Raw genomic sequence first — 27,495 nt, forward strand, 5'->3', positions numbered from 1 at the left:
AGGAGGTCTCAAATGAGACCAAAATAGGAAATCAGCAATAGGTACTCAAAGAATACAGGTATAGAACGCCCCTCTGGTTAGGGCCTTCTGTGTATTGTCATAAAGGTATGTTTAATCTATACAGATATTTATGCAGAAATCAAATTGCTCTAAATCACACAAGTTTGCTAGGAGCATTCGGAAGTATGCACCTACGCTGCTTAAGGAATTCACGGTGATAAGTGGAATCATAATCTCAAACGTGTAATGGCACATTTTAGAAAAGGCTATGTTCTAACGCAAAAAAACAAAAACAAAAGAGAGACACGTAGTTAGCTAAACGTCATCATACTTATCAAAATTTAATTCCAGTCACGTAGAAAAACGAATGTATAGAAAGAGCATTTAAAGAATCGACTGTCATCTGCTTACTTGTGTTGTTGGAAAGAATATTTCCTTAAAATACAAATTATCAATACACAGGGAAGCAGTGAAATATTTTATTTCAGAAGCAGCACACATGTTACCTCATAGTTTTTTTTTTTCGCACACTCTCCATGGCGGCGAAAGCCGCACGGGCGAGCCTTCCTTGCTTAAATAAAATTGTGAACAGCCAGAATGGCAAATCGATGTCCCATGACTGATGGCACTCAGCACTCCTCGTTCGGTATTCGCTGAAAATCCTAGAAAAGGAATAAAGAAGCGGGTAAAGGCAAGAGATGAAGCTAATTGCGCTCAAGTTCACATTAGCAACGTCGGACGTTCACGATATTCCATTAGTACCTGTAGTTGCAATTATAATAAGGATGAATATGTGGACTAAGATGTCACGAAATCCGCGCACATTATCGTTGAGCCAGCACAGCACGAAGCAGCGCATCACAGCACAGCACGCATGGCTTCGCATAGAGGGTGCCAGAAGATTGGAGAAATGTCTCCTTTTCCCCGCGAGAAGAGGGCGTAGCCTTGCGTGCATCAGCGTCACCCCCTCCTCATCCCTTGGCGGAGACGATGACTATCCGGCCGGAGAAGCAACTGGAGAAGCAACTGGATGTCTCCAGAAGGTTTGACTGAAGCTGACCAAAGACGACGCGCTTCTAGACGGGGAGACGAGAGGACGCTTGAACTGTGCAAGTGACGTGCATGTGCACGCCTGACTTGGCGCGTTGTAACAGACAGACGCGGCGCATCTTACTTATTGAGGTCGCATCGCTTCGGCAAGGCCGACAGTGTTGCAGTCGGTGTTAAAGCCAGTGTTTCAGCGATTTTTGCAGTGCTACTGCTCGGCTCCGGGGTCAACCCGCTGCTCGGCAAGCCCACTGATCTGCCAGAGAGCGGCGCTCGTCTACAGGACGGCCACATCGGGACTCTGCAGGTGTCGGTCTGCTACAGTGCCCGGTGAGCCAATTGGTGTTTATTTGTTCTGACTCTCTCATGCATTGTTTATTGTTCTGAAGCCTTTGTGTTTGTTAATAAAGCCCTCTGGTTGCATGCTCTGCATTGTTCTTTGTGACCCTCTTGCCTTTGTATTTTAGGAGTTAGCGTGAATTCCTCTGTATCATCTCTTCCTGTATAAAGTTTGTTTTGTTTGGTAATTATGACTTTGATCCTTACTCCGGCTTGAACCGACGAAAGCTGGGTACCAAAAAGCCACCCCTTTTTGTCACTATAGGTAGCTGACATCCGGTTGAGCTTGCCACGTAAGTCGAGGGAATCTCCCTCCCCCCCACACACACACACTCTTAGGGAGTCTGGAAAAGCGCACCAATAGTGGCGCATCGTTAATAAATTGTAATTATTAACGGGCGACAAAAAAGACAGCATTCGCCAGTATTGTGACCAACCACGCAGTTTTTATTCTCGTCTGGCGGAAAATTGCAGTTTCTTTGTTGCCATATTTTGGTAAGAGTTTCGCATACTTCACGGTGGGAGAACTGTATAATTACTTCAAAGAATGTTTTCGTAGTGTCGGTCGTTCAATGCATGTGCTATTTTACTGTGACTGCATACATGAAGCAGCAGTACACAGAAGGGGAACCGTTTAAGCTACGCTTTGTAAGGGGAAGGTAGGAGAAGAAGAAAGCAGCGCCTGCAGAGAAGCTTAAAAAACACGTGCAATGCAGCTCTAAGGGAGCGCTCGCCAAATAGCTGACCTACACAATGGCTGAACTGGTGAAGCAATGCGACTCTTGCTATTGGTTTGAAGCAAACTGTCCCAGAGTTCCACTTGTCAATCGTGTAAAGACAGCCGGCACAGGAAATAGTTTTGTTGGCATACCTTTTGTATTCAATAATTTACTGTTTATATAACCAAATCAAAATCTAAAAAATACTTCAGCAGAAGGTACTTATTACGCATGGAGACAGTTTTCCTCACCTTGCTTCCCGCTCTTTTCTCCGGTGAAAATGAGGCAGATCTAAGGAAAAAAAAGCGAAAAATAATTTGGCTACCTGCTTTATCGGTTACAGACCGGCGAGAAGGTTTCTAAAAATAAGTCTCCTAACTAACGGCACTCGTAGCACCCATTGACATAATAGTTCCCTTTATACATTAGCCATGGTGGTAACACTGACATCCATTTAAGCAGCCTCCATAATTCGAAATGCCCTGAAGCTTAATTTATTTCACTTGATGTGAAACCAACACCTCTTCGCTCGATTAATGTACTACCATTATTTAGCCGTAGTTAATAAAACTTTGTTATGTCAGGTGTTTTCAGAAGGAGCGCTTTATATTTTCTGACAATATTGACACAAAATATGGTATTTATAATAAGCATCTCAATTGTCACTATGATTGGCTCAATATAGCGAAGGATTCGCATCTATGTTACCCTGCTAAATATTTCGTGTCTAGCTCTGTTCCTGCTTCCCAACCGCGCTTTGAGAAAGGTTTCAAAATAATGTATGTTTTTTCTTTACATAAATATTTTCCCGCAAACTTCCCGTATGATCACACGTGGTATTGTCCTAGCAGATCCATGAGTGCACAATTCTACAAAGAAATTTTCCAGTTTCACATTTGTGTACATTGTGTTATGTGATTCATTCCCTGGCGTTGATCTCTATTCCACAGCTTTGGCTGTACGCATAGTAAATGGTCGAACTGTAGGAACCCCTCATAATAATACTGTCCAACCAATGCGCCGATGAACGAAGAAGAGGCAGTGACAATTCTAACTCCTGAGCGTACTTGGCCACATGGCTCTTCAGATGCTAGATCTAGTTATCCCTGCAGTAGTGACAACAAGCTGCGAGACCTAAGTGTAGCTACGGAGTAGGTACTCGATGGGGAGTTTTATGTATAAAACAAAATGCGTGGAAACGCCCGCATTTCGACTTAAAGAATTCTCTTTTTTTCCAAACCTCCGTCGCGGGCCTTATTATTAAGGAGTTTTTATAGAATTTATCCTTTAACTCTCAAATCATTGCCAGCGTTCGCGATTCATGTGAAGGGTCAGAGCTAGTAAGCAATGTACGCCACCATCAAAAAAAGACCTGTCATGGTGGCTGGTTAATTGTGAAAGGGCAAATTAATAAATCACACAAAATATTCACGAAATACATCTCTTTATACGGCATTTCTACTGAAAAAAGGAGGAAAGCACTCACTTTCGGCGTTTCAACAGCAAGATTACGACAATTACGGCAGGTATCAGGATGCCAATCACGATAGCCACGCTTGCCCATACCCGGCCACTGCCCGGCTTTGCTGCCGTCACAGGTGCTGCACATGACGGGTGAATGTTAAGGCTAATGCTTGCTTTTAATGCGTCAGCAAAAGTCGGTATGTCTGCAGTTTAGTGCCACCAGAATTGTCATCACGATTACGTGCGAACAAAACGAGTTATAAAAAATAATGGTTGCATTAGATAGAGTACGAATAAATTTCGCTGGGAAGATAATTTCATTCATGTTGATTAATTAGGCAATTAATTAAAGCCAATTAAATTTAGTCAGACGTAGAAATAGCCAGAAGAGGTAATGGCGACGTCCAAATGGGGTCACGTGGTACTCGAGTTCCGATGAAGTAGGTCTAACTTCCAATGGCTTGAAATTTGAAATGTTTGAATGTGAACGAGCGGGAAACAGCGTGGTTTGGTTGGTTTGTGGAGTTTAACGTCCCACAGTGACTCAAGCTATCAGAGACACCGTAGTGGAGGACTCCGGAAATTTCGACCACCTGGGTTTTTTTAACGTTCACGGGCGCCTTGCTTTTCTCCTTCACCGAAAAGCGGTCGCCGAGGCCGGGATTCGATCCCGCTTCCTTGGGGACAGTAGCCGAGCGCCGTAACCAGTTCTCCACCTCGGCGGGGTGAAAACGGCGTGATTTATGTGCACAATTTGTGGGAATGGTTGGAAAGTGTGTAAAGAGAGGTAATAAATCAGTTGACTGCAGTGTGAAAAATTGAGAGAGCACTGCAGAATCTAATGTGAAGAAATGCGAAAGAATTAGCATTCCTGCTGCACACGGTTCATCGTGTGCCCCTTGCCGAACACAACCTGCGTTCAGTTGAACGCATCAAAGTTGATCGGTGTTCTATCATTGGTTTACAGGAAAGGAGAAATGCACTATCTGTCGCTCGCGGTATCCCCCTGACATATCTCACTGACAACACAACAGCGCTCAGGCTGTGTCTGTGTTCATCGTCACTTCATGCATTGGATTTCTAGCAATCGATCGGGACGATCGCTCGGTGGCCCCGGGTAGTGCTACGAAGATGACGAAGCGGGCAGTGACGCGGGGCGGAGTGCTCGCGCCAGGCCCGCTGGTCATTAAAGCATATTTCATCGTCATGTCATTACGTCGTTCTGTTTCTGTTGTGTCGCCGTGTTACATCGCTTGTCATGCCACCTCGTAACAATATGATGGTAACAGTACTAGATTATTCTCTGGAAAATACATCAATGTCTTGGCTACAAAATGCAACAGCGTGTTATTGAAGTTATCCTCCTGTTCTCAAGCTATCAAAATGCTATGCATGCAAAAGATACGAAGGCAACAGATTTTAGGTCTAGAAATAAAGCTTTCGATCTGCTAACTAGTATTGCATTTGAAGGAAAGCACAATGATATCGCAGAAGAATATTAAATAGTAGACGTAACCTTTTAGTCACACCTTATTTGGGAGAGCCCTGTCAGTATGGTATGCAACAAACTTTCCTCTATCACGGGAGCGTTATCAAGATGCAGATCCTCGTTTCCTAGCAAATTAAGCTTCAAATTTAGCATGCATTGTTTTCTTCATGCCTCAATTATAGTAGCCGGGTCTGGATTTGACAATTCAAGAAAACATTATTAAATTAATTGCATTGCAAGAGACAATTTTTCGCATAGTTGCGAACCTACAATATTTTGAGTCGACACGTGCATCATTTTAAGAATATGGATTGGTAAAAGTTGAACACGAATACAAATATCGCATTCTATCATTGTTTCGGTCTACTTCCACAGCCATAAAAGATTCTTTCGTGGGTGTGAAACCGGATCTCTCACACCCACTACTAATAATGCACGTGCAAGCAGTATAGACCCATGGATTCTTCCTCCTTTCAGCACTGATTGCAAATTACGGGCATTGCACTACACTCTCTCTACTATTCTTAACACGCATAGATATACACAGAACTTCTCACCCAAAGACAGCTGCAGCAGTGGTTTGTAAATATTTAATTCAAAATATCTGCGTAATAATTTTTCGTTTCGCTTCTGGACTATGTGATGTCAAGTTGAATGCGTGCAAATCCTTTTGTTTCTTTGTACCAGACGGATCTTGCCCAGCTAGTCTATTTTTTTCCCTTACAACTTGTAGCGCAGTGTTGTATATATATTTTTATCGCACCTCTATTCTACTTCTTTATTAATTATTCAAAACTATGCGCCTAAATACGATTCATATTAAATTGCCACAAGATGTGCTTATTTTCCTTTTTGTTATTGTTTATATTACGCCTACTTTCTTTCCACTGTTTTTCCATCTGTTTAAGCCCAAGTGAAAGTTTCTGTGGCCACGTCAAGCTGCTCAGAACAGCGTTAGCCCTGAAATCCTTCCAGATTGGCTGGTAAAAAACTTTACTGAATTGAACTAAATAGAACCATGGAAATTTCTACTCTGAGAGTGTTTAGTTAAAATATTTAGGTGCGCTGGGAGAAATCTTTGTTATTTAAAAAAAAATGCACTGCACTGCTTACGGACCATATTATACGCACTGGAAAGAAACATTATATCAAAGTCACTGTGCTGACATAATGAAATCCCCAAGTGAACGTGACCTGCTTTGAAAATATGAATATGAAAGTTATACTGGCTCACAGTGTAATCTTAGTGCAGCTTTAGGAAAGACGAGCTGTGTAATCCTTCCATTCGAGGCAATGTGAAGGTTCATTTACAAGCTCACTTAGGAATGGGAATTGCATGGTATTGCAGTAAATGGAAAGCAGATTATTTTCGATCAGCTAGTAGTGGTAGCTTATATGAGCAAGTCCGAACTACCTGCATAGAGTGAGTCTTTAGTGCTTACCCGGTGCTTCATCAAACTCTGGCTGGAAAGTTGGTTCTGTTGCGTCCGGTCTGCAGCTGCAGATACAGTGAAAATACTGTAATCGTATGGTATCGTTACTTACTGAAAAAATTTATAAAAAATTCTTCATTTATGCCAAAATGAAACGCGCAAGTCTCATTATGCTGCGTTAGCAATTAAGAAAAAGCAGATGTCTCAGCAAACACTTTCAAAACTTCTTGGGCATATTCAGTTTGAAAGAAGAAGAAAACGGCATTAGTAACATGAAACTCTCCCGCCCGTGGCGGACGCTAATGTTCAGCAGAATATTTCTAGTTAGCTAGCTTGTTAGCTCAAAGCCACTAATAAACTTTTCCTTTGCCACAGTAAGGTGGTTAGTCGCACGGAAAGCTCGAATCCATGAACGAGGCAATGTCATATTATGTTTAAAAAAAAATACAACATTTTCTAAAGCCCTGTAATGCGAGAGCATCCGACGCCAATTTTGCATTCTTTTGCATATTTCGCATATTTAGAATCCTGCGCAGGAGCCACGCAGGAAGTTCAATACAGTTGCGACGTCCGGTGATCACATCTGCAGTGATCACAGCGTCAAATCCGAACTGACTGCTCTAAAGTGACGTGTCATACAGTTTATTTCAATCCGCTGCTGTCAAAAATAACAAGAGTGCAGATTAAAATTACTGGATTTACCTTGCACCAACATGCCGTGCAAAAGAATGTACAGGACATGGCGGAGGAGCGGGTGCTGTTTGAACTGAGCGCCGTGACCGGACGTCGCGTCTGTACCGGGCTTCCTGGGCATCTTTTGCGCTCAGTCTCGGTTTCGAACGGAAACAAAGCGTCGGCTATCCTCACGCTACACGGCTTAAAAAATGACGTTTTCTACGTTTGAAAAACTGGCATGGCATTGTCTTCTTCAAGGCTTCGAAATCCTTATCGCTATTTACAACCCAGCTATCCCAATTATTATTCACTCCATTAACAATAAATTCAATACTTGATGCTTACGTCACTGATAAAGCCCGCACTGTATACGCCCACGCACGTCTAAACTTCCTGCGCCAAGAATGACGTTCTCACCACAGTACAAGAATCCCAGTTCGCATCACAGGTGCGGTGTTGTTTGCAGTCTCAGCCGAAAATGCAATATTCACATTTTTTTTTTTGTACAGCAGCGGAGAATGTAAAGGATTACTTCTTTTAAGTAGTAGTGGAGTTGGATAAGATGTTGCTTTGCGTATAACAAAATTGGAGAAGAAGCAGAAATATCAAGCAAATGAAAGAAAATTCGCAGCTACAAAGGCGTCTTCATGAAAGTTAAAATGGCGTCCATCCATGTCTACACAAAATGTTTCTTCACGCTTGCATAGCTAAAATGAAGTTACCTACTACGGACATGCTACCTGATGTACCCGAATATTTGTGTTAAGGATCTTTAACTTCAAAGAAAGGAACTTCAGGAGATAATATTTCGCGTAGCAGCTCGCAAAATTTTATTTAGCATAAGTTGTTCGTTTGAATGAGCCAATTCGACAAAAACGAATCAGGGCGTACAAAGCTTTTAAACGTTGATAAATTTAAAATACCTCTCACTCTTTAAAGCCTCTGCGGCCACCAAGTGAAGAAAGGGTATGCACGATCTAATGACGTTATTACTTTGTTTTGAAGTGCATGTTTGATGTGCATTTTTGCCGTCAATTTTAAGAAAGCAGAATGACGTGTCCAAACAGCGTATGATGCAAATGCGATGAAGTAGAAACCATAGTAGGACACTCGAGTTGAGTTTATCAGTTAGGCAATTCATTTTCTGCGCTGAAACTGACGATAAAGAAAAAGAGATATCCGGTTTGGAGGCGATCAGTTTTCTACGTTTACTTTTGTGGAATTATCGAGGACAAAAGGATTGAATATAGTAACGGAACCTCTTATGACTTACGTGCATTTGTATCCTGTGTTTTCGTCAGGTTCGCATATGCAATCTTCATTGCATGGATTCGGCCTACAACCTTCTGCGAAAAAAAAAGAATAGAAGAAGAAGCTAAGTGCTCGTGAGGCATGTAATACTGGCACAACTGAAATATGTGCCATTTTGCGTAACTACGCTTAGAAATACAGGAATATGACCAAAAAGCCTGAATTTCGCCTTTGTGCTGGAGGAGTAGACATTCTGTACACTGACGGTGTATACCCTTGTTACCGCAAATAGGACCGACATCAGGCGAAGGCCAACAAAGCGAAAAATAGCGAACGTTACACTCTTGAATTGAGCCTAGTTAGTCTCAGACATTTCTGTTCAACTGTGTCTAAAACTGCGTAGCGTCACAGTTGTTTCGATACCCCTACAGTCACACTTATCTCAGCTTCTTTACAATTACAGATATTTTATTTTGATAGATTGCGTAAATGCTACATTTAGCACTAAACAAATTTGGTAAAGTGCCGGCTTTGCGCCATCAGCAGCCATTTTACTCCTTCAATGACACTTACCGCCGCACTCTTCGACCGTCAGGAACCCTTGTTGAACAGCCGCTGTGCTTTTTCCACGGGCACACTGTAGAGTGTATTTGCCAGCGCCTTCGCTGATGCACTTGTGAGTGCCCTTAGAAACCGCATCAGTGTTGCTCAGGTAGATGTCACAAAGGTCCACGGGCTTCGGATCTATTTTCATCATGCGTTGGTATTGGGCGCAGAGAAAACATACGACCATTTGAAAATACTACAAAGTTTTCAAGAAAGCAAAAGCGTGAGAGCCCGCCTATATATTCTTTCTAGCTATACCTGTGAGCTGGGATAGTAGGTTGGAATTCATTATTGATGAAAAAAATAGCGCGAAAGGTAAGATAAATGAGACGAAGCAACACATTAATTTGTGTGCGGCCCATCTTATTTTATGCATTGTTGAACTTGCTAACGGTCTATTTTAATTAATGACTGTTTCATTTCAATTATTTCCATATGTGAATACTTAAAAGGAAGAATAAAATATGCAAGTATGGTGCCCATAAGCGTTGAGATAAAGATTAGAACAGAGACTGTTACTCGATTATTTGAATTTCATTTGCTTGAGCGAAAGCGAACACATTTAGAACACATCGATTTGTCGGCTTATTCACGCTGTCTTATGCGTGCTTGCAATACCAGCGGATTTTTTGTACACACGGCAGAAGCGTACATAAATTTTGATGGTGATTTTGCCACTGTTTACATATGCTTATAAACTAAGAGACCTCAATGCACTATGCGCAGGTGGATTGTACAGCAAGGAGGACATAAAGCATTTTATAGAGCTGTGATAACTAAAATTACCTATCCGTTTTATTCTTATATTAGTGTGCAATATTATATTGCGAAATTCAATGATGTTAGTATCAAATACACAAAATGGACCAAGTTGGATTTCATGAACTGCGCATTTATGGAGTGGCGTCGATGCAGGTGATATTAACGCTAAAATTATGTTAACTGTATCTTTATCTCAAAATACGAAACCAGAGCCTGCTGTTGGTGCATGCATAAAAATGCAAGCGACGTCATTTTACAATTTAATGCGTAAAAGTACATTCAGGGGGCTTTCAAATCATATATTCTTGATTCTAATATTTCAAGCCATATTTCTTATTATTAAAATTTGAAAAGGAGGCTCACCTTGGCCGTCAACGGCCTTCAATTTCACATAATTTTCCATTAACATAACAGGTAAAAACTTAAGTAGTACTTCTAGTTAATTACTCGTCTAATAATCAAACTGTACAAAAGCATACATGGAGTCCACTTTGCTGTTAAACCACTCTGCGCACATCGTATCAAATATATTTCATAGTTGTTAAAATATTGGCTGAAATTCGATGACACAAAGGGGTCAAAATTTGCTGAGCCACTCACTACAGGGTGCATCAAACATGAGTCGTTTCAGGACATGAAACCCAGAACCCCTAACCAAACTTCATCTGCAAACTGTCAAAACAAGCGCCCGGAATAGGCGTCGGTTATACTATGATTACTGAGAATTTGTGAGTGACAGGCAGCGCCTGTCAGCGCGCCTTTCGTTACCCTCTCAAAATTAGGGTTCAAACTTACTGGCTCATCATCGCGTAATAATTAATACATTAGAGTGAGTCGCAAATACGACAGAACCATGGCCTTTTATTTGATTGTTTCATTCCAGTCAGAAGCGCACAATATCCAACGATTTAATACTTTTATAGAGGTAATTATTTCATTCCAATTGGACGACCACTGGCCTTTTTTGTTCAGAAATATGCGGAAATCATGTTGGCTCCGTGCGCGCGGTCACACTCTAATTATTTCGGCCTAATAAGTGTTACTTCGGATTAGTGATCTTCATGCCTTAATTTGTAGATAACTTTCTTTGTTTATTGTCTTGGAGTGATTTTGTTTTGTCATTCTGGTATTGCCGCACTTCTGATGACACGAATAGCGTCGCATTGCAAGAGCAACTCTCTTTAGAAAAACTATCAACTTCAACCACACTCAAGCTTTTATACGCCACTTTCATCATAGGTTCGTTGTAAAACAGTCTGCTCGCGTTAAAAGGTCGCAGGCAGCAAATTTTGCAAAAATACATATAGAACCCGTCAGTCCAAAAAACAAATAAAAATTCGAAATAGTTACCGGAAGCACTTCCATTGACGACGTATAATGCCGGCGCAAAGAAGCATCCTTTAATTTTATCCCCGTTCTCGCACAAATGTATCCTATTCAGCAGCTCTGGAAGCTGTTCCTCAGAGAATGAGAGCTCCACCTCGTACTCCTCTCTGTGTCCGTTGAAGCAAGAAACAAAGATCAGAATTGTGTCACTGTTATAGTCCAGCTACAATAACTAACGCAGGCCTTACCTACACTCTAGGAGTCTGGCAGTGATCAGCTGCATCCCGTAAAGGCTTTTCATCTGCGATTGATATTGAACATCATAAATTGCGAGACTATAGTTCCCTGAAGGCGGTAAAAATCCTTACATTTTCTTACGCCTCTCTGATAGGTATAATCCTCAATCCGCTAGCCAACGTTTTGACTAGAGGACAAGCCAATCAGGCTTCTCATTCAGACTCATTCATTTCGTTGTGCATTCTCGGGAATTGTATCTCGGTGCTCCCTCTCTACCATGAATCAGGGCTGCTTATGAAGTTAAACACCGACTCTTCCATACCGGTTTCTCCCCCTTTCGAAATATTGGCTCAAAGTACAAGCAGAAAAAAAAAACTCATATGATCAGACACTTACACTGTATTGAATCAGCTCTTCCGTTCTTCTGCAGTTGAGAGTGGAATAAATATCAGCACCACTTGCATTCTGGTACGGTTTGAAAGTCGTTATGTAAATGAAGTGTTTCTCTAATGGCAAGAAAAAGAAATGAGAGCGCTTGGTGAGTGCATTACAACATAAGTCAAGAAAGTGCGTTCAGCAAAAGGAAGCTCATAATTCCGAAAGAATATCTCGCTAGAACTTCCTGAGTTACTGTCGTTTTTGGAGTGTGTGCGGCCTCGTTTCAGCAAGAAAACATGCACTGATTATGTTCAATGGTCTGCGCACGCAGGGTGTATGTAGTAAAGACAAGTAAAGACAAAACATACTCTAAGTAATCTACTGGCTAACACGCCTTATTTTTTCTTTTTTTTAGGCCATTGAATTATCGTTTCCTCTTTAAATCCTTTCGGAATTCCTGTCAATAAGTTACTTGACACCGTGATTAATTCTTGGGACTGCGAATCAGATGTGCTATGTTTGCCATTGATGATAAAGTTTGAGTGCAAATAAACTACATTCATTACTACGGATCGTCGACTGATTGAGGCTTGTTGCTCAACAGTTAAATTACCAAGATGGTTTTGTTTATGGTGTTTAACGTTCCAGCGAGATGCTACGAGAGACTACGAGAGATGCCGTAGTGGAGGGCTCTGGAAATTTGACCACCTTGAGGTTTTTAACCTGCAATTACATCGCACAGCACACGGGCGCCTTGTTTCTCGCCTCCATCGAAAGGAGCCGCCGTGGCCTGGATTCGATTTCACATTCTTGGGTACAGTAGTGGTGTGCTATGACCACTGCGCCGTCGCGGCGGGGCTGATCACAATGGGTAATAAAATCAATGGAGATAATAATTACTGAATGGACAATAAAGATCTAGGCATCAGGTAAAAGTTCCATCTTTGGCAGGATGTATAATGAATTCAGGCAAGCTGATTATATTAGGTTTTGTGTGCTGTGTGAAAGACTATAGTAAACCGTCTTCGGGAGGCCTCGGCATATTCGGTGGACGAGGGCAGCCCTTCCTGCGTATCCCCAGATATTACTATGTGTATTACCTCAATAACCCTCGATACTTACTTTAGAATTTTATTAGCCATTATCGACCAAAAGGTTTGTAATTTTAAGGCAGTCGACAAAAAAGAAAAAAACAAACAGAAATACGATGAGATACGATGTCTGAAGTATCCAGTGTTTCAGCGAGCACTACCGAAAATTCTTAAATGTGAGGAGTTTAAAAAAAGAACAATACGTGTTGTAACAAACTATCAACCTCGGCAGATAAAGTTTACGACAAAAAACTTCTAATCATTAAAGCTATTTAAGTGAAACTACTAAATAAACAACGATTAATGCAATATATTTGTTAGTGTCAGTGGGTAGTTTGAAGCCGAAGAAAAGACAATGCCGGATCAGTTTTCAAAACTGCAGACAAATCTTTCTCTACAGCCCCGCAGCAGGAGGAAATCAGAGGATTTTGTTTCGCAAGGAACTGAAATAAATCGCATTAGACGCGCAAAAAGCTCGAAGTAATGGAATGTCCCCTGTTGACGTATTACGTGACGTGGCCGGAGAGCGGCGCCAAATTCGAACTGTCTCCCGTACTGCACCACGTCAGGCGCCCCATTTTAATCCATCGCTCTCACACATCCAAATATCGCAACTGGCAATGACTGTGCGTTTCATTCCAGTAAGCTGAGAAACGAAATATTCTACATGCCATGGTAAAATAAACTTGCAGTTGGATTCGGGGGCCGTAGTGAGTGCACCGAACGTCTTGCGCGGCTAATGCGCTCAGTTTGAGTTAAGTGCGGGAGAAGCACCGGATTTTCTCCCGTTGTAGAACTTTAGAAGATAAGATTTTCGTTGTTTCGAAAGATCAAATGGCCTCTTCTTATTCACGGCTTCAAACACCATTGGCCCTAAATACAGGATTGAGTTGGTTAAACATTTAAATGACATGTTTCAATTAACTACCTTTATGAAAATTTCGCAGTAATCCGCCAGACCGGAAAGTTTGCTCCTGCAAATGTTTCTATCCTATTTTGAACTCCTTTTTTTTTTAGAAATATTTGAATGTGTTCGCTGAAGCACCCAGTATATTTTGCATTTAGACCTCAAATGTGGAAGCCTAAGAGTTTCATAAAAATTACGCCGTAACCTCTATTTCGGGAATGTTTTATGCTCTGGTGGGTGTGTACTAATATCAACACGTGTTGTAGCTTAGCCGGCATAAATACCGACATATACATAAAACGTTTTAAGCATCATTGGTAAGTGAAATTCTTTATCTAATGTCAGTTAGCACCTGTATGGTAGTAGAGCGGTGCCGCGTAGTTAGGAAAAGAATTTCATTGCAAGCAAAGGATATCAACATATAAAACGTTTTGGTTGTTGTTGAATAAATGTGGTACCGCATACATTATTCAAATAATTTGGAAGCAGCTAGACAAGCTAGAGCCACAACTGCTCTGTTATGTTGAACAATGGGACGCTCACCTAAGATGCACTGCTTCTTGACGGGGTCCCATTTGAGCGGGCGTTCGCAGGCGCATGCTTCGTGGTCTGAATCAATAACGCATTTGCTGAGCAGAGGTTGACATTCACGCTGCTTTTCTGGGGAGCAAGACTCTGTGGAGGTAACAGTCAATGAAAATTTCAATGATTGCTCGAGGGACAAATAGGTTGTGCTCTTTTTTTTATTCATAATGACAGCGAAGGAGCACGAACGCAAGAGATGAATCCCGCAACCACACTGAAGAACGCTGCACTTACAACTAGTCTTATTAGGAGTAGAGTTTGCATGTAAAAGCTCTCCGTGCCAAGGTAAGAACAGGAACTAAACTTATTGCCGAGAAAAGCTTGAATGCCCGAAGTGTACATGAAAATCGAAGCATACCTGTATTAGGGGTACTTCGATTTTTATGTACACTTCGGAATTTAACCCCTTGGCTATAAGATAAGGTGCGTCTCGGTGTTACCTTGATACGCGGCTGTTCGGTCCTCTCTTTACAGCGCAGACGCATAGAGCCTTTGTATACGCCAAATATGTTCCCAATAAAACTAGTTGTGAGTGCAGTCTTCGTCCGTGCGTTTGTGTGTTTCTTTTCTTGTATTCGTGCCCCTTCGCTGCCGTTATGAATCAACAAAGTCGCCAACATGCCCCAAATCTTGCTTGATCATATTGTGCGCGTTCAAACATGCTGCAGCAGGTGTGTTCAAGTGTTAGAGAAGGTTGCTATTGAATTGTGTAATAAAATAATAGGCATTTGACTGAATGGAACAAGATGCAGTTACAGGAAGCGATTTAAGGATTAGATCAGCATTCTGATATATAAATCGTACTTCACCTGTCTTTTTTTTCTACAAAACTGTGGAGCCACATTAAGGGCATGGGCATACGCAAACATTGATTTGCATAAACTTTCAAAGGGACATGAATAATGGTACTATCGAGCAATGGTGCCCGGTTGTCGAGGCAGCCCTGAAGCTCAAGACAGCTGTACGTAGGTGTCTGGAAAAGCTATAAACGTCGATGCGGACCTGCAGTAATGTCATAATTGGCTTCCTATATGGCTGGACAGTGAGTGCTCTGGGCCCGACGCTTGCGACTAACTAGGTCGCATGTTACAAGTCAGTCGACGTGATAAATAAATGTCCTCACTTGAGCAGACACCGCTATGTTCAATAGAGCCGAGCGGACAGCTGCAGATAGCTTCTCCGGCCTTGTAGACACATGCGCGACCACGGGCTTGGCACTCTGCAGTTTCTTTGTCGTTACAGGAGACTTTCGCTAGAATGAAGAGAGAAAAGGGGGCAGTTAACGTGAACCTCGTATAAAACGAAGACGTGTTGCCCAGTCGGATATGTACTTTTTTTTTTTCGGATTGTTACCTATGAGCATAGCAGAAACATGTGCGAAGAAAGGGATGCTGCTTTGTATTTTATTCGAGCCTAGAAATATAACCCTAAAAGATGTAAGCACCATGCTTAACAAGCGGCATGGTGAGGTCGAAGTAATGAAAGGCTTGCATTAAAGGCAAAGTAGGTTAAATGTGCTGCAAGGAAGTTTTCCAGCGTGTTATATTAATCTCGACCAGGGGAGCAATTATTTATTCACCTTTTCGATGCGTTGAAAAAACAAAATCTTATGCAATTTTCCAATATATTTTGGAGTTGAGAACAAATTTGTCCAGGTACGAGATTACAACTTGGAAATCACAATAGCAAGTGCGCAATCAGCTTAACAAGAACGGATATCTTGTGGCAGGATAAGAGAAATATGACAGAGAGCTTTAAATTGAATAATATTATTCTTAGTTGTTTGGGAAATGCCCAAGTATGTGGAAGATTCCTTAAAAGCGTAGTAACAAATTATTTTAGTCACCAGATGTTTTCATGTGCGTTCTCCTAAAAGAACGCTGCCTTTTAAAACTCATATCTGTCCACAAAGGACAGACGATGCTGCAAAATTCTCAAATATTTATAACTACAAAACACGTCTTCATAACTGCTGAAAGGCGAAAGAAGAAGCATGGAATATATTTCTAGAGCACATCAGTTCTTTATCTTACTGACCTCTGCACGTCCGCCCGTCGCTGTCAATGTCTTCATCCTCTGCGCACATGCAGTTGTACTGAGGCAACGACGAATTGCCGAAACTACACCCGTTTTTGCAGATATGATCAGCATCGCCGCTTGCACAGACATCTGTGGAAAATAAAGGCGTCAACTTCCCATGACATAAGAGCTGATTTAAACATCAACCTATAAATATGCAATCTTGAATTACAAGAGCAAAGTCTTGTCTGGATATACAGCGGCAAGGTTACGCGGTCATTAATGGGAACTTCGCAAGTTGAGGGGTGCGGTATTGAAAAGGATTATTAGGCCAGTGATTTATAACAAGTCAAGGTAACCAACTGCTAAGACTCAAAACAAGCTGAAAAAACAAGTGTCATACACCAACCACAACCACTGTTTCGACTTCCAGACGCCTTAGAAGTTTTATTTGCATGCCGTGTAAACTATCTGAGCCCCACAGATTTTTATCTGAAAATTTTACCCTTAAGGACACATGGGAGTTGTCTTTTAGTTATGTGGAGCGAACAATCACCTATAAGGAGAATCACAACTCGTTTAAAGCAGTATTTTTGGGCATGATATTGTGGCAGTTATTTTTCCGATTGGCCGATTTCTCTCAATCACCACTATTCGCTACGGTTTGAAGATACACCTGAAATTTAGCAATATTTATGATATATCAAGAATATCGAACATTATTCGGGAAAATAACCAGTGCGCATGTGCGCTGTTAGTTAGTTCACCGCAGAAACCTGTGGAATTATTGTGAACAGGTAATTGTTGGGATAATAAAACTATTCGGCGTATCTCAGCAAGTACAGTCAATTCGCACGGCTGCCTCTTCATACTTTCGTTCTATTCAAGGAACTTACAACATATCGGACCGCATTCGCCCTTTTTTTAGAGATCTTTTTATTCCTAATGTTCTCATTTAACCCAGCAAATCCGACCATGATAATTTAATACCTTTAGCTTTTTCTGGCTTATCAGGCTTTTATTTCGCGTCTATTCATCGACAGTTTTTGTCATATTCCTTCGAAATCACTCATGTTGCGTCTTTATATTTAACGTGATAGCAGTAAAATATGTACGCCGACAGTGCAGCATTGTCGTGAAGCGCTGCACTGTTGGTATAGATTAATGTTTTTTCCAAGAAATAAATATTGCTTCGTAGTTAGGAGTTGCGCGCGGTTTGAATTACTTTTGTCATTTTGCCCCTCAGCCTTGCATTCTGTGTTTCCAATAGTAGTCACCACGTGGTGTGAAATTCGCTTTCCCTCAGCGTGAGTTCAGTACAAGTTTAGCTAATATACAAGGTGTTTCAGCGAATGCAGCTAAGGCCTGCCAACAATTGCAGTTTGGCCCTTTACGTTTGTGAGGCTTGCAGTCCAGAGTATGCCAACAGTTATATTTCGAAAAAAAAAAAATTCTGTTCCTGCAGCACAGCGAACCACTTTTGGGGACCAATTTGGACGAAGAGTAACAGCTGTCCAAGACAGTGCTCGCCACACCTATGAGAGGCATTATCCTTGTTTATGTCATTGTCTATTTTTGCAGCGTCTGGGGGAGAGCGAATGCGAGAGAGCAAGCACATTTTAGGCGCCCTGTTTTACGACGTGCGCTCGTAGACGTGGTTCTCCTTTGAGAAAACACAGAATTCCTTGCAGCGCAGCAGCGACGAGATATTCATTTTCGAAACCCTGAACACTGATATAACATTACTTGCTGTGGACTACACGCCTCTCAAAAATATCCTAACGGTAAATAAAAAGTTGACTACTAATCAATTAGTGCTAGTTGATAACCCGATAGTTAGCACCTCTTTGATGTACTTCGATGAAATACGCCACTCACAGTTGTAGTTAAACTAAAGTGCCTTTCTAACAGAATAATCATGTTTAAAAATAGCTGTCGGTATTCGCCAAAGGGCCTTGGATAATATTCAGTAGGTTTCTGCGAATTGGCGCTTCCGTTGCTTACGCACCATGATTTAAATATGCAAGAATACTTGTACATTGATTTCTCACTTCTTACCGTCGACAGGTGCTGCCTGAAAATATCTATATATAAATGAGTTGCAAGCTCTCGATAAAAAGCGTAAAACACGTATTTTAATAACTTTAACCTTCAAATAATTTTCTTCACCATTGTTTCTATTGCGAGGCGATAACTTATTTAGTACATTCATCTTTTTTTTTTTAGAAAATGATACCCATCGCAGTATGAACTTTGTACCTACTTGTGCAGTTGCTTCCATTGCCGATAGTGCCAGGCAAACAGTACGCCTCTTCTTCGTGATGAGCTGCATTTATAAATTAAGCACATTGTTTTGTTATTAAACCTTACCCTGCTTCACAAGCTCTCGAATAATCAAAGGCCTCGAGTGAATGCTGCGTTCTAACTAGTATATGGCAGCGAATAGACATTCATGTTATCTTGGTATCTTGATAAAATGGTTCGTTTGAACATAAACAGTGCTATTGACTGATAAAACCTACTGTTTGAACGCGCGCAGTGTAAAAGCGTCCCGTTTCGAGCGGACCATTTCAAAACTTTTTCAATGAATTGTAAAAAGCGCCCAAGTTATGTGCCGTCTGTCAGAGTTTCCAAAAGTCGCAAATAAAATCACTTTGCTAAATACGATGCTTGATTGAGAAGTTGGAAGCAATAAACATATTCGCGGCGCAAATTAGTCGCCGATAGCAGGGGTCCGCATGATATATGCTTTAGACAGCCACAGTAATGCAGTGTCAGGTGGATCATAAATGGCGCTATTGTCATAATTTGCAATGGCCTTGATGGCTCGGAACACTTACGCCAGCTCACGAGAACCCCCTACGCCTGTCTCGTACTCAGCTGAGCTCATAAACAGCGAATAATGGCGTAACAAACAGGTAAAGTCAGACGAATGTGTTAAAGGAATTATGATATCTCTACGCAATGTTATACGAAGACTTTCTTAGAAATGTCATACCTTCACATGAATCTGCCGTCCAGTTCTGACAACAGCGCTGGTCCTCCCTTAGCTTCCCATTGCTGCAGATCTCTTGACATGTGAATTCCGGAAACAAACAGGCGACGGCTGGAAAGAGGCAGCTGCGGCTGAGCGTGCGTGTTCACCACCTTGAATGGTGACAATTCGCCGACCAGCTTTATACAAGCAACCCTTAAATTCCAAGTGAAGTTTGAGGTATACGAATATTAAGCCGCTCTAATTTCTTGGAACATATGCATGCAGGGCGCACTTTACATGACATGTGCTGCTGCCTTGAAAACTGGATCGCTTGCTGAATTAGTGAGATTGTTCTGGTTTCTAAGAGAAGTTTGCGTTTATTTGCCCTTTAAATATGTGTTTTTTTATAGCTTTGGTGTGTTTTTCCCATGAAACAAACATATGCCGGATATTCACCAAACTACTCATCTTTCCTCTCAAGTGGTATATTCTCTCGAACACTACATCCAATTTGCCCGTGTAGACTGTGTTTATAAGGAGAGTAATGCAATGTGTTTAGAAAATCACGAATGTTAAACCAAATGCAACCCCAACCCAAGTCTCGATTATTTTCTTGGATGGTTTTCAACCGGGAGATAAAGCAGACTTTATATTAGAAATCGCTAAAGTGTTTGCAGTTTTTTATGTGGATAGACTCAAGCCATGTATATCTTTGCAGAGTTCCTGATGAATCCACGCCTGTTTTGAGGAATTGGATGAAAATAACATTGAGCAGCACACCTGTGCATTTACATTGAATTGCGCTGTGTATGGATAAATCAGAAGACAATGAGCATTTACGAAAAAGGCCGCTGCTAAAAAGCAGGGGCCTTTTTCGTGAATGCTCATTGTCAATTCGGTTAAACTATACTCGGGATAGATTTTCATAAAGAATTTGTGTTCTGAGTCACTAAAGGGCAATTGTTGTGGGACATAATAACTCCTTTGAAATGTGACGATGCTGGTGCAGTGTGTTAGCCTTGTACTGAACACTAGGAATTGGCGGTGTAAAAAGTCAAAAGCTAAATTGGACTTCAAGCAGTCGCCTAGAGGTACTCGTGCCGCTTTGATGCTTGCTCTCACTTGGTTGTGCTTTTGGACAACTATTGTTTTTAGAATCTGCTATGACGTCGCTTCATTCTCTGTGCATTGACCCTCTCTGGAATCTTGCAAAAGGCTAACGCACAATACACATCAGGCACTCGGGCGCCTCACATTAGGCGTTTATTGACGGTGTGCGTTGTTGTAGACAGGCTGGATGTCTGACACTGCACAACAGTAACTTGTACCTGTCTACTATTTGTGCGGATACATTGCTCTGAAAATGTCAGCATATGCCTCTAGCACCCTGTACGAGTACTAATGGCAGCTATCATATACCATTATGCTCAAACTTCGGACTTATAGAGAATACCTGCGTTGAGTACCTCTGTAGTGCACTCTGGGTGACGTTAAATTCTGTGCTATGTACCCTGTATGTACACTGCTAGATGAGGAATATTCTCATGGGAGGTACCTGCGTTAGTTCACATGACTACGTGTCTACGATTGCCATGATGGCTGCTTTATACAACCTCTGAAACTGCCAAAAGCAAAAGTGTCCTTTTGGTGTGCTACTCATCATAGCCATAGACAAAGTCTTTATGCAAAATGTTACAGCTTGTGTCTTACATTTGCATGTACCATTCTCGAATTCTGTGCCATGGGGGCAGACACAATGAGGTAAGCCATTTCGGTCAAGGTCCACTCCTCCTCCACCGTGTGTACAGGATTGCTTGAAGGCAGGATCGACTGTAATGAAATGATCAAGGCACTACAAGTAAAATTTAAAACACACGAGCGCAGTCTTTCTCAAAAGATCATCATGGTCTAAATTAGCGAGCTAGCAGAATATCTGCACTACTTGTTTCTTATTTACACAAAAATCTCGTTGGAGTGTTTGAAAAGAGGCAGTAACTCTGCAAATCAGAAATCATGAACAATTAATGCATTAGGACCTAAGCCCGCAGAGCACCACACCACGGCTGAAAGATGTAGTTATAATCATAATAAAACTCAGCAGGTACAGTAAGAAGCAAGAATTCTGCGAAGTTCAGTATGGTATTGGGTTCGGTGAAGAATATATTAGGGTAAGAAGTGACCACAGATGCGGGCACCGAGAATGAAATTGGCGGAGGAGTAGTAGAGAGTGTTTATAAATATGGGGAGAAATTCTAGGTTATGGATAGGAGCTAGCCGGTATTCTTAACAAGAAATGTCGATAACAATTAGTGCCTACACGTTGGACACCAGAATATAATACTGTGAAATAAAATAAAGACAGCACAGCGGTTTAAGAAAATAGAGTAAAGAAAGCAGTTGCAAAAGCAAAAATTGATTGAAGAGCAACACGAGGTATGACAACCTAAGAAAAGTTAACACAAGAAAATTCCCTTGATGTGGCATACGTGCTATTTGAACAGGTAGAAAATAACGTATTCTGTTTTTGGAACGAGATCTTAAAAAGCGGGTTCAGACTGGGTGAAAAGGTTTTTATAAAAATTCAAAGAAAACTGAACAGCAAGAGTTGAGGGGAGCCGCAGTCGGCATGGCAAAGTTTCGACAGGGTATTTGTCTTGTCTAGGCAGCATGGTCACCACTAGCGGAATTTATATATTGCTTCCGAAGGAGAAGAGAAGAAAGCGGGGAAGAGGCGAGTATGGAAAGAAACTAAAATTGCTTTCTTATAGACGGCATAGCGTAAAATTAGAAACCTGTGGTCTAGTGACTTGAAAGAAAAATAGAATGGTGGAAACAGGGGAAAGCACAATTCGAGATTCAGGATGAATTGCCATAAAAAGCCGGCTCAATGCTGGGACGGGATTTTAGGAAAGCGTTATCAATTCCAATGGAAACTGGTATAAAATATGGCAGTAGCAGAATACTTGTGAAGGGCGCTGCGAGTCTGAAGGGCAGAATGTTCTCACTCCTTGCCCTACTGCCTCCTTTCCTCCCCTCCTCCCCTGATTTTCTTCTTCAGAAGTGATAAACGCGTTGCTCATAAGAAGACAAGTACTCTTTTTGAGACGTTGGTTTGCGGACTGAGGCTTCCCTTTAACCCTTGTTCGGTTTTCTTCTATTAAGAATGAGACGTATACCATGAAGATGATGAAAGACACGGCGAGCACCACCCCATCCCATCCAATCTCCCCATCCAAAATAGAACGGAGCTGATTCTTCCCATGCCCATTTCTGACATTTATTTCCATGCTCTTGCAGTTATCCCCTGAAGCCAAGCAGGGAAAGTAGATTCGCAGTTAAGCAAAGCGAGGTGTAAATTACACGCGCGATTCCATCTCCTCAACGGTAGGGTCCCGCAACATCTTTCTCCCCACTGGTTGCCTCTGAGCGCGTTAAACGGCGATTGTTACCGAGAGGTGTCTCTGAACGCAACCTAAAGGTAACATACACTCACTGAAGGGAGGAAATGATTACGTTGAAGCTAATTGAATAGTGTTACCATTGTCATGCCGTTACCTCATGGCTCTGTTCATGGCTAGTTTTGCTGCTATTAAGAATGCAAAATAATGCAACCTAAAGGAGAACAGCCACCCAAAAAGATCTTGGTAGCCTATTTTAACGTTGCGATCTAAAACAAAATCACAAAAAAGTTGGACCTAAAGATTCGAAAAAAATGTTTTATTCGCTCAGTGCGAATGTAAGTACTGTCAATCCATTGCGCCACTGAAGCAATGAGTACGGCAGGATTTAAATGCACTGTTATTCCTTCTTACAATATTTCTGCTATCTGTTGCCAGGTGACGCTACTCAGAGGACCCTACAGTTGAGAGAATGGAATCTCACAAATTAAGCACGGTGTGTCTTCTTTAGCAATAAAAAAATGCATGCGTTCTTTCGCGCATCCTTTTTCGTTCACGTTGCAACAACACCTACGGGAAGAAGAAATAATGCCCAAAATAACACATCCGTTACACATTTTTTTAAACAGATGAAGAGTGAGTACAGGGTAATGTAATCTCCTAATGGATTTGGATATCCTGTGAGGTAGAACAAGAAAGTGAAATAATACTTCCTGCTTCCGGTCATACCTTGGCACTCATCGGTCAGGCCCTGGATCCCGGAACAGTTGCACTTAGCTGCGTCGTTCCCATCATTGTCCCAGCATGTCCCCAAAATGCATGTCGTCGCCAAGCATGAGTTAATATCTGCAAATATGAAGTTAGTGCTCGCTTCTTCAATCTTTCAGGTGAGAGCTGTTTCTCATTGTGTCTAGATAACACTAAGGGAACGCGCTTGTTATTTAGCTTATTCGCAGCGTAGATGCATCCCGCTCTGCAGTAACAAAGTTAGGTGTCATTGATCCGCGAATGGCGCTGTTTGGAGCACCACCACTGCACGGAAACGGAGCTATTGACTCACTTGACGACAAGGACAGCACAAGAATGCTAAATTGGGCGAGTTGGTGCATTCGCATTTTGGGAAACGTAGCGCAAAGAAGACAAGGACAAAAAAAAAAAAGAAGGAAACACACACGAGCGCTTACTCACAACTGATTTTTTATTAGAAAAGCTAACAGAATATATAGGATACAAAAAATTATCAAATACATGTAATAAAGTGGTGAAATTGACAAAAATTGACAAAAATGTGGAGAAAGGCAAGTCTGCAAAGATACAAACGTGAAAAAACTACTTGACCACTGATTCTAGGTATGTAATCTCTACTTTTGTTAATAGAAGCTTCGCTGACACACTTATCCCCTCCTTTCATGATATGATATGCCTCTATAATTTATCTTGTACGTTGATTGCGCGATGTGCCAAGAACGATAGTTTTATCGAAAATGGGGCGGCATTTACATTTCGTGCAATGTTTAGGCAAATTGTCTTGTGATGTTGGGGTTAAAGAATTTCTATGTTCGAAGAGCCGGACATTGAAACAACGGCCAGTCTGCCCTATGTAGTATTTTTCACAAGAAAGAGGAATTTTTTAAATCACCTGCGTTCTGCACTGTACAAACCTAGATTTATGGTTAACATAGCAGCGATGCTCACTTTTTTAACGCGTCTGCCTTTCTTCTTACCAAGGCACACACACCTGACAATTTCGTGGGGGCTGACATTACTGTGCCTACATCAGGACAGCTGCTGTGAGGATAATCTATTCGGGTCACCCATCTCTAGAACTCATTAAACCTATGGAGTTGAGGTGCGTTTTTAAAGATAAATTTTGCCGCATGAAAATTTGACAGAGGGGATGGTGGGTGGTTATGTCCGATTACTGCTTATATTATACTGCGTATCGGGATTTTGTTGCTCTAGGTAAACCTGGAGAAATAATATTACTGTTCGGTGCGTTTGTTTTGACGCCGTTAATTGAATATCTCGTGGCTCTATGACACCATTTCAGGAACCATGCAATCCAAGTAAAGTGGCTAACTGGAGGTTAATGTACGTAACCAAGAGCTCCGATAAACACATTCTAAAGCTTTGCGCAGAAAAAGAAGACATACTGAATGGCTGGGTGTTGTAGCGTGTATACATCTGTAGCGTAGCAAATGCACTCTAAGAAATGCTTCCATGCTGACTCACGATAACATCGTTGAGCTGTCGCATTGAAGTAACGGCCTTTGCCGCAGATACAAGTGAAGTAGTTGTGCTCCCTGAGGGTGACGCAGGTAATATCACCGCATAGCTGTCCGGCAGTTACGCAGGTGTTGGCTGCAATGAAGAAAAGGCACTAAAGTGCAACATTGAAGAGATGCTTTTTTTTCATTTTACCACCAAACGTGTGCTTCATTTCTTATGATGATTCAACTACTTATCCCTAATGTCAAAATATGGGCCTTTTGCAAAAGCGGTTTCCTTCCTTTTCGTTTGGCATAAGCGTTTTTTTTTGTAGGATTACCATGAACGAAACGAATATGTCAAGCGACTTTTCCGCAGTGAAGCCTTTGTAGATTAAAATGCCTTAGGACAACACCTGTGGCCTTCACCCACAATGTTACTTGTTAAATGGGCTTCTGCCTTAAACTGTTTGGAACTTTCTCCACTGATGTTTTAATAGGTAGTTGAAAAAAATAAAGGACACTGGGGTCTATTGCTTTACGTCTCTGCACATGTCAGCCGGCCACTACGTTGGTAACATCATTGCATGTATTTAGATCCGCGGCCAAAGATAGAAAATCATGACGAATAAACGTAAACAAGCGGCCTAACAGCAGTCACGTTGAAATCTTCGAAACTGATCGTAAAGAATAAAAATGTGTCTGTAAGTGTAGCAAGTGTCAGTCTCTCTAATATCAAAAAGGAGCAAACTTTGAGCGTCCATAATGGGTGTAATAATTGAAAGGGTGTTTCAAGCTTTGTAGAGTAATGATGAAAATAATTATAGTTTGTCCATTTTGCAAATTGGTTGTTTTATTCCATCTGCAGAGCCCTGTGAATTTTATTAACAAGTTTAGGGCATACATCGCCCCATGCTCTGCTACCCTAAAATAACAAAAACTCTCCGACCTACTTTTTTGACGTACTATAGGGGTGAAAACGTTCTGCTGTGATATGTGTGGCTTATAAGGTATGAAAGGAGATGTAAATATTATTCTAGGTAGCTGCGAAAACGTAAAAACCGTTAAGCACATTTTCTGACTCTAGAAAGAACAGAACATATTTCAGGCTCTGCTATTGCGTAAACCATTTTCATTTTTTGGGAGGTGTCAGTTCTTCGAACATAACAACGAAAACCAGCGAGGAAACCACGAGCTGCGGTATTTATACATGCCATAATTATTAAATAAAATTCGGATATGTCTGTATATTTTAGGCCTTTTGAGACTTATTTAGAAGAGCGGTAGCTGCCGACTGACGCGCGCGAATAAATATTGCGCGACAAATATACCACGCCTCAATGATAGAGAAGTTACTTTTTCGGTACATGTATATGCACAACAATTGATTGACAGCCTGACAACAACTAGAACACAAACCTGCCCCCCGCCCCTCCCTTCCTTCCCAAACAACTAAAAAATGAGTTTCATGTTGCCGCGGCATGTAATTCCAGTGCCATGGCCAACTACAGGAGAAACTCACCAGCAGCTTCCGTTGCTGTAGTAGAAGACGTGAGTCCGACGAAGAAGCCAAAATAGAGAAGCAAACTCGCGCCTTTCATGTCTCTTTTTCTCTGCTTAGCTTGGTCGCACGCGCACCGAGAGGTACGTTCTCCTATCCTCAAGTGCGTCTCTTCACGTACGGTGTTGACCACTATCGCAAAGCGCACCTTGTCGGTAGTTTCACATGCTTAGGCAAGAGCTATTAATAGTGCGTTTAATTTGCAGGCAAGCCACGAAAAAAACTAAACATGTCTTCTTAGTAGCTTTGGGTTTTTTTGTTGCCTAAATGTCGTCATTTCTGAGCCTCAACTTTTATCATTTGCATTGTTCTCAAAGTAAAAAATCCAACGAAACACATACTTGAACGTAAACAGTCCCGCATAGATGGAGGCTGAGAGGCATCGTATCGCTGGTGCTTAGCTTGCGCTCTGTGTCTGATAAGCAGCGCTTCTGAGGAGATAAGACGCATAACCGAGGCGTTTGCAATGTGTGTCACTTGTGACTGGCTGCAACGCTTCTTCGTGGCATGGAGATCCTTGCATGTTTTCTATTGAAAGAAAGCGGCTTCGTGTTGTCATGACTATTTGATGAAGAACACTTGAAGTCACATTACCGTACTGTATAGCAGCCATGTTAGACTGATTTGAATATGCGTTTTTGTTTGTATACGAGCCTCTGATGTGTACTGTTAGGAACCGATATAAAAGTAAGCCTGCCAAAGTGTAAAAAAAAATGGCTGTGGCTTAGCAGGGCTATGCCATGATATACGTAGCGAGAGGAACGTTTCCCTGGCTGAGCTTGTTGTGGTCGCTGTATGTTTACCCACGAGAAACGTTGGGTATAGGGGGTATTCATTGAGGCGCCGTGCGTGGTGAATTGTGGGTAATTGTGGCACAGTCGGTAATTTTTGTGTCAATCGAAAGAACAGGGCGAATGCACTTATCACGTGCCGTCGTGCGAATCCATAAGCAGTATCATCTGCAGCTATGGGTTATTGCGCTGCCCTAGACTGTGATAGGTGTACACAGCACAAGTAATGAAAG

At 41.6% G+C, this 27,495-nt stretch overlaps 1 protein-coding gene across 1 annotated transcript; it reads right to left on the minus strand.

Annotated features, from left to right (window-relative positions):
- Positions 1–459: 459 nt before the first annotated feature.
- Positions 460–26,755, minus strand: LOC146185473 (glycoprotein antigen BM86-like). The gene is made up of 18 exons (XM_084606434.1): positions 26,433–26,755; positions 24,936–25,064; positions 23,433–23,549; positions 21,016–21,135; positions 19,327–19,434; positions 18,592–18,654; positions 16,347–16,478; positions 15,433–15,561; positions 14,268–14,399; positions 11,745–11,854; positions 11,360–11,412; positions 11,136–11,278; positions 8,991–9,161; positions 8,440–8,512; positions 6,501–6,556; positions 3,592–3,706; positions 2,357–2,396; positions 460–662 (listed from the first exon to the last, which is right to left on the minus strand). Exons 1-18 carry the CDS (start codon positions 26,509–26,511, stop codon positions 630–632), a joined length of 1,803 nt encoding a protein of 600 aa, XP_084462560.1. The 5' UTR covers positions 26,512–26,755; the 3' UTR covers positions 460–629.
- Between the last annotated feature and the right edge of the window lie 740 nt (positions 26,756–27,495).

Source organism: Amblyomma maculatum, chromosome 6 (genome assembly GCF_055883805.1).
Source record: "Amblyomma maculatum isolate TAMU_Amacu chromosome 6, ASM5588380v1, whole genome shotgun sequence".
NCBI classification, from domain to species: Eukaryota; Metazoa; Arthropoda; class Arachnida; order Ixodida; family Ixodidae; genus Amblyomma; species Amblyomma maculatum.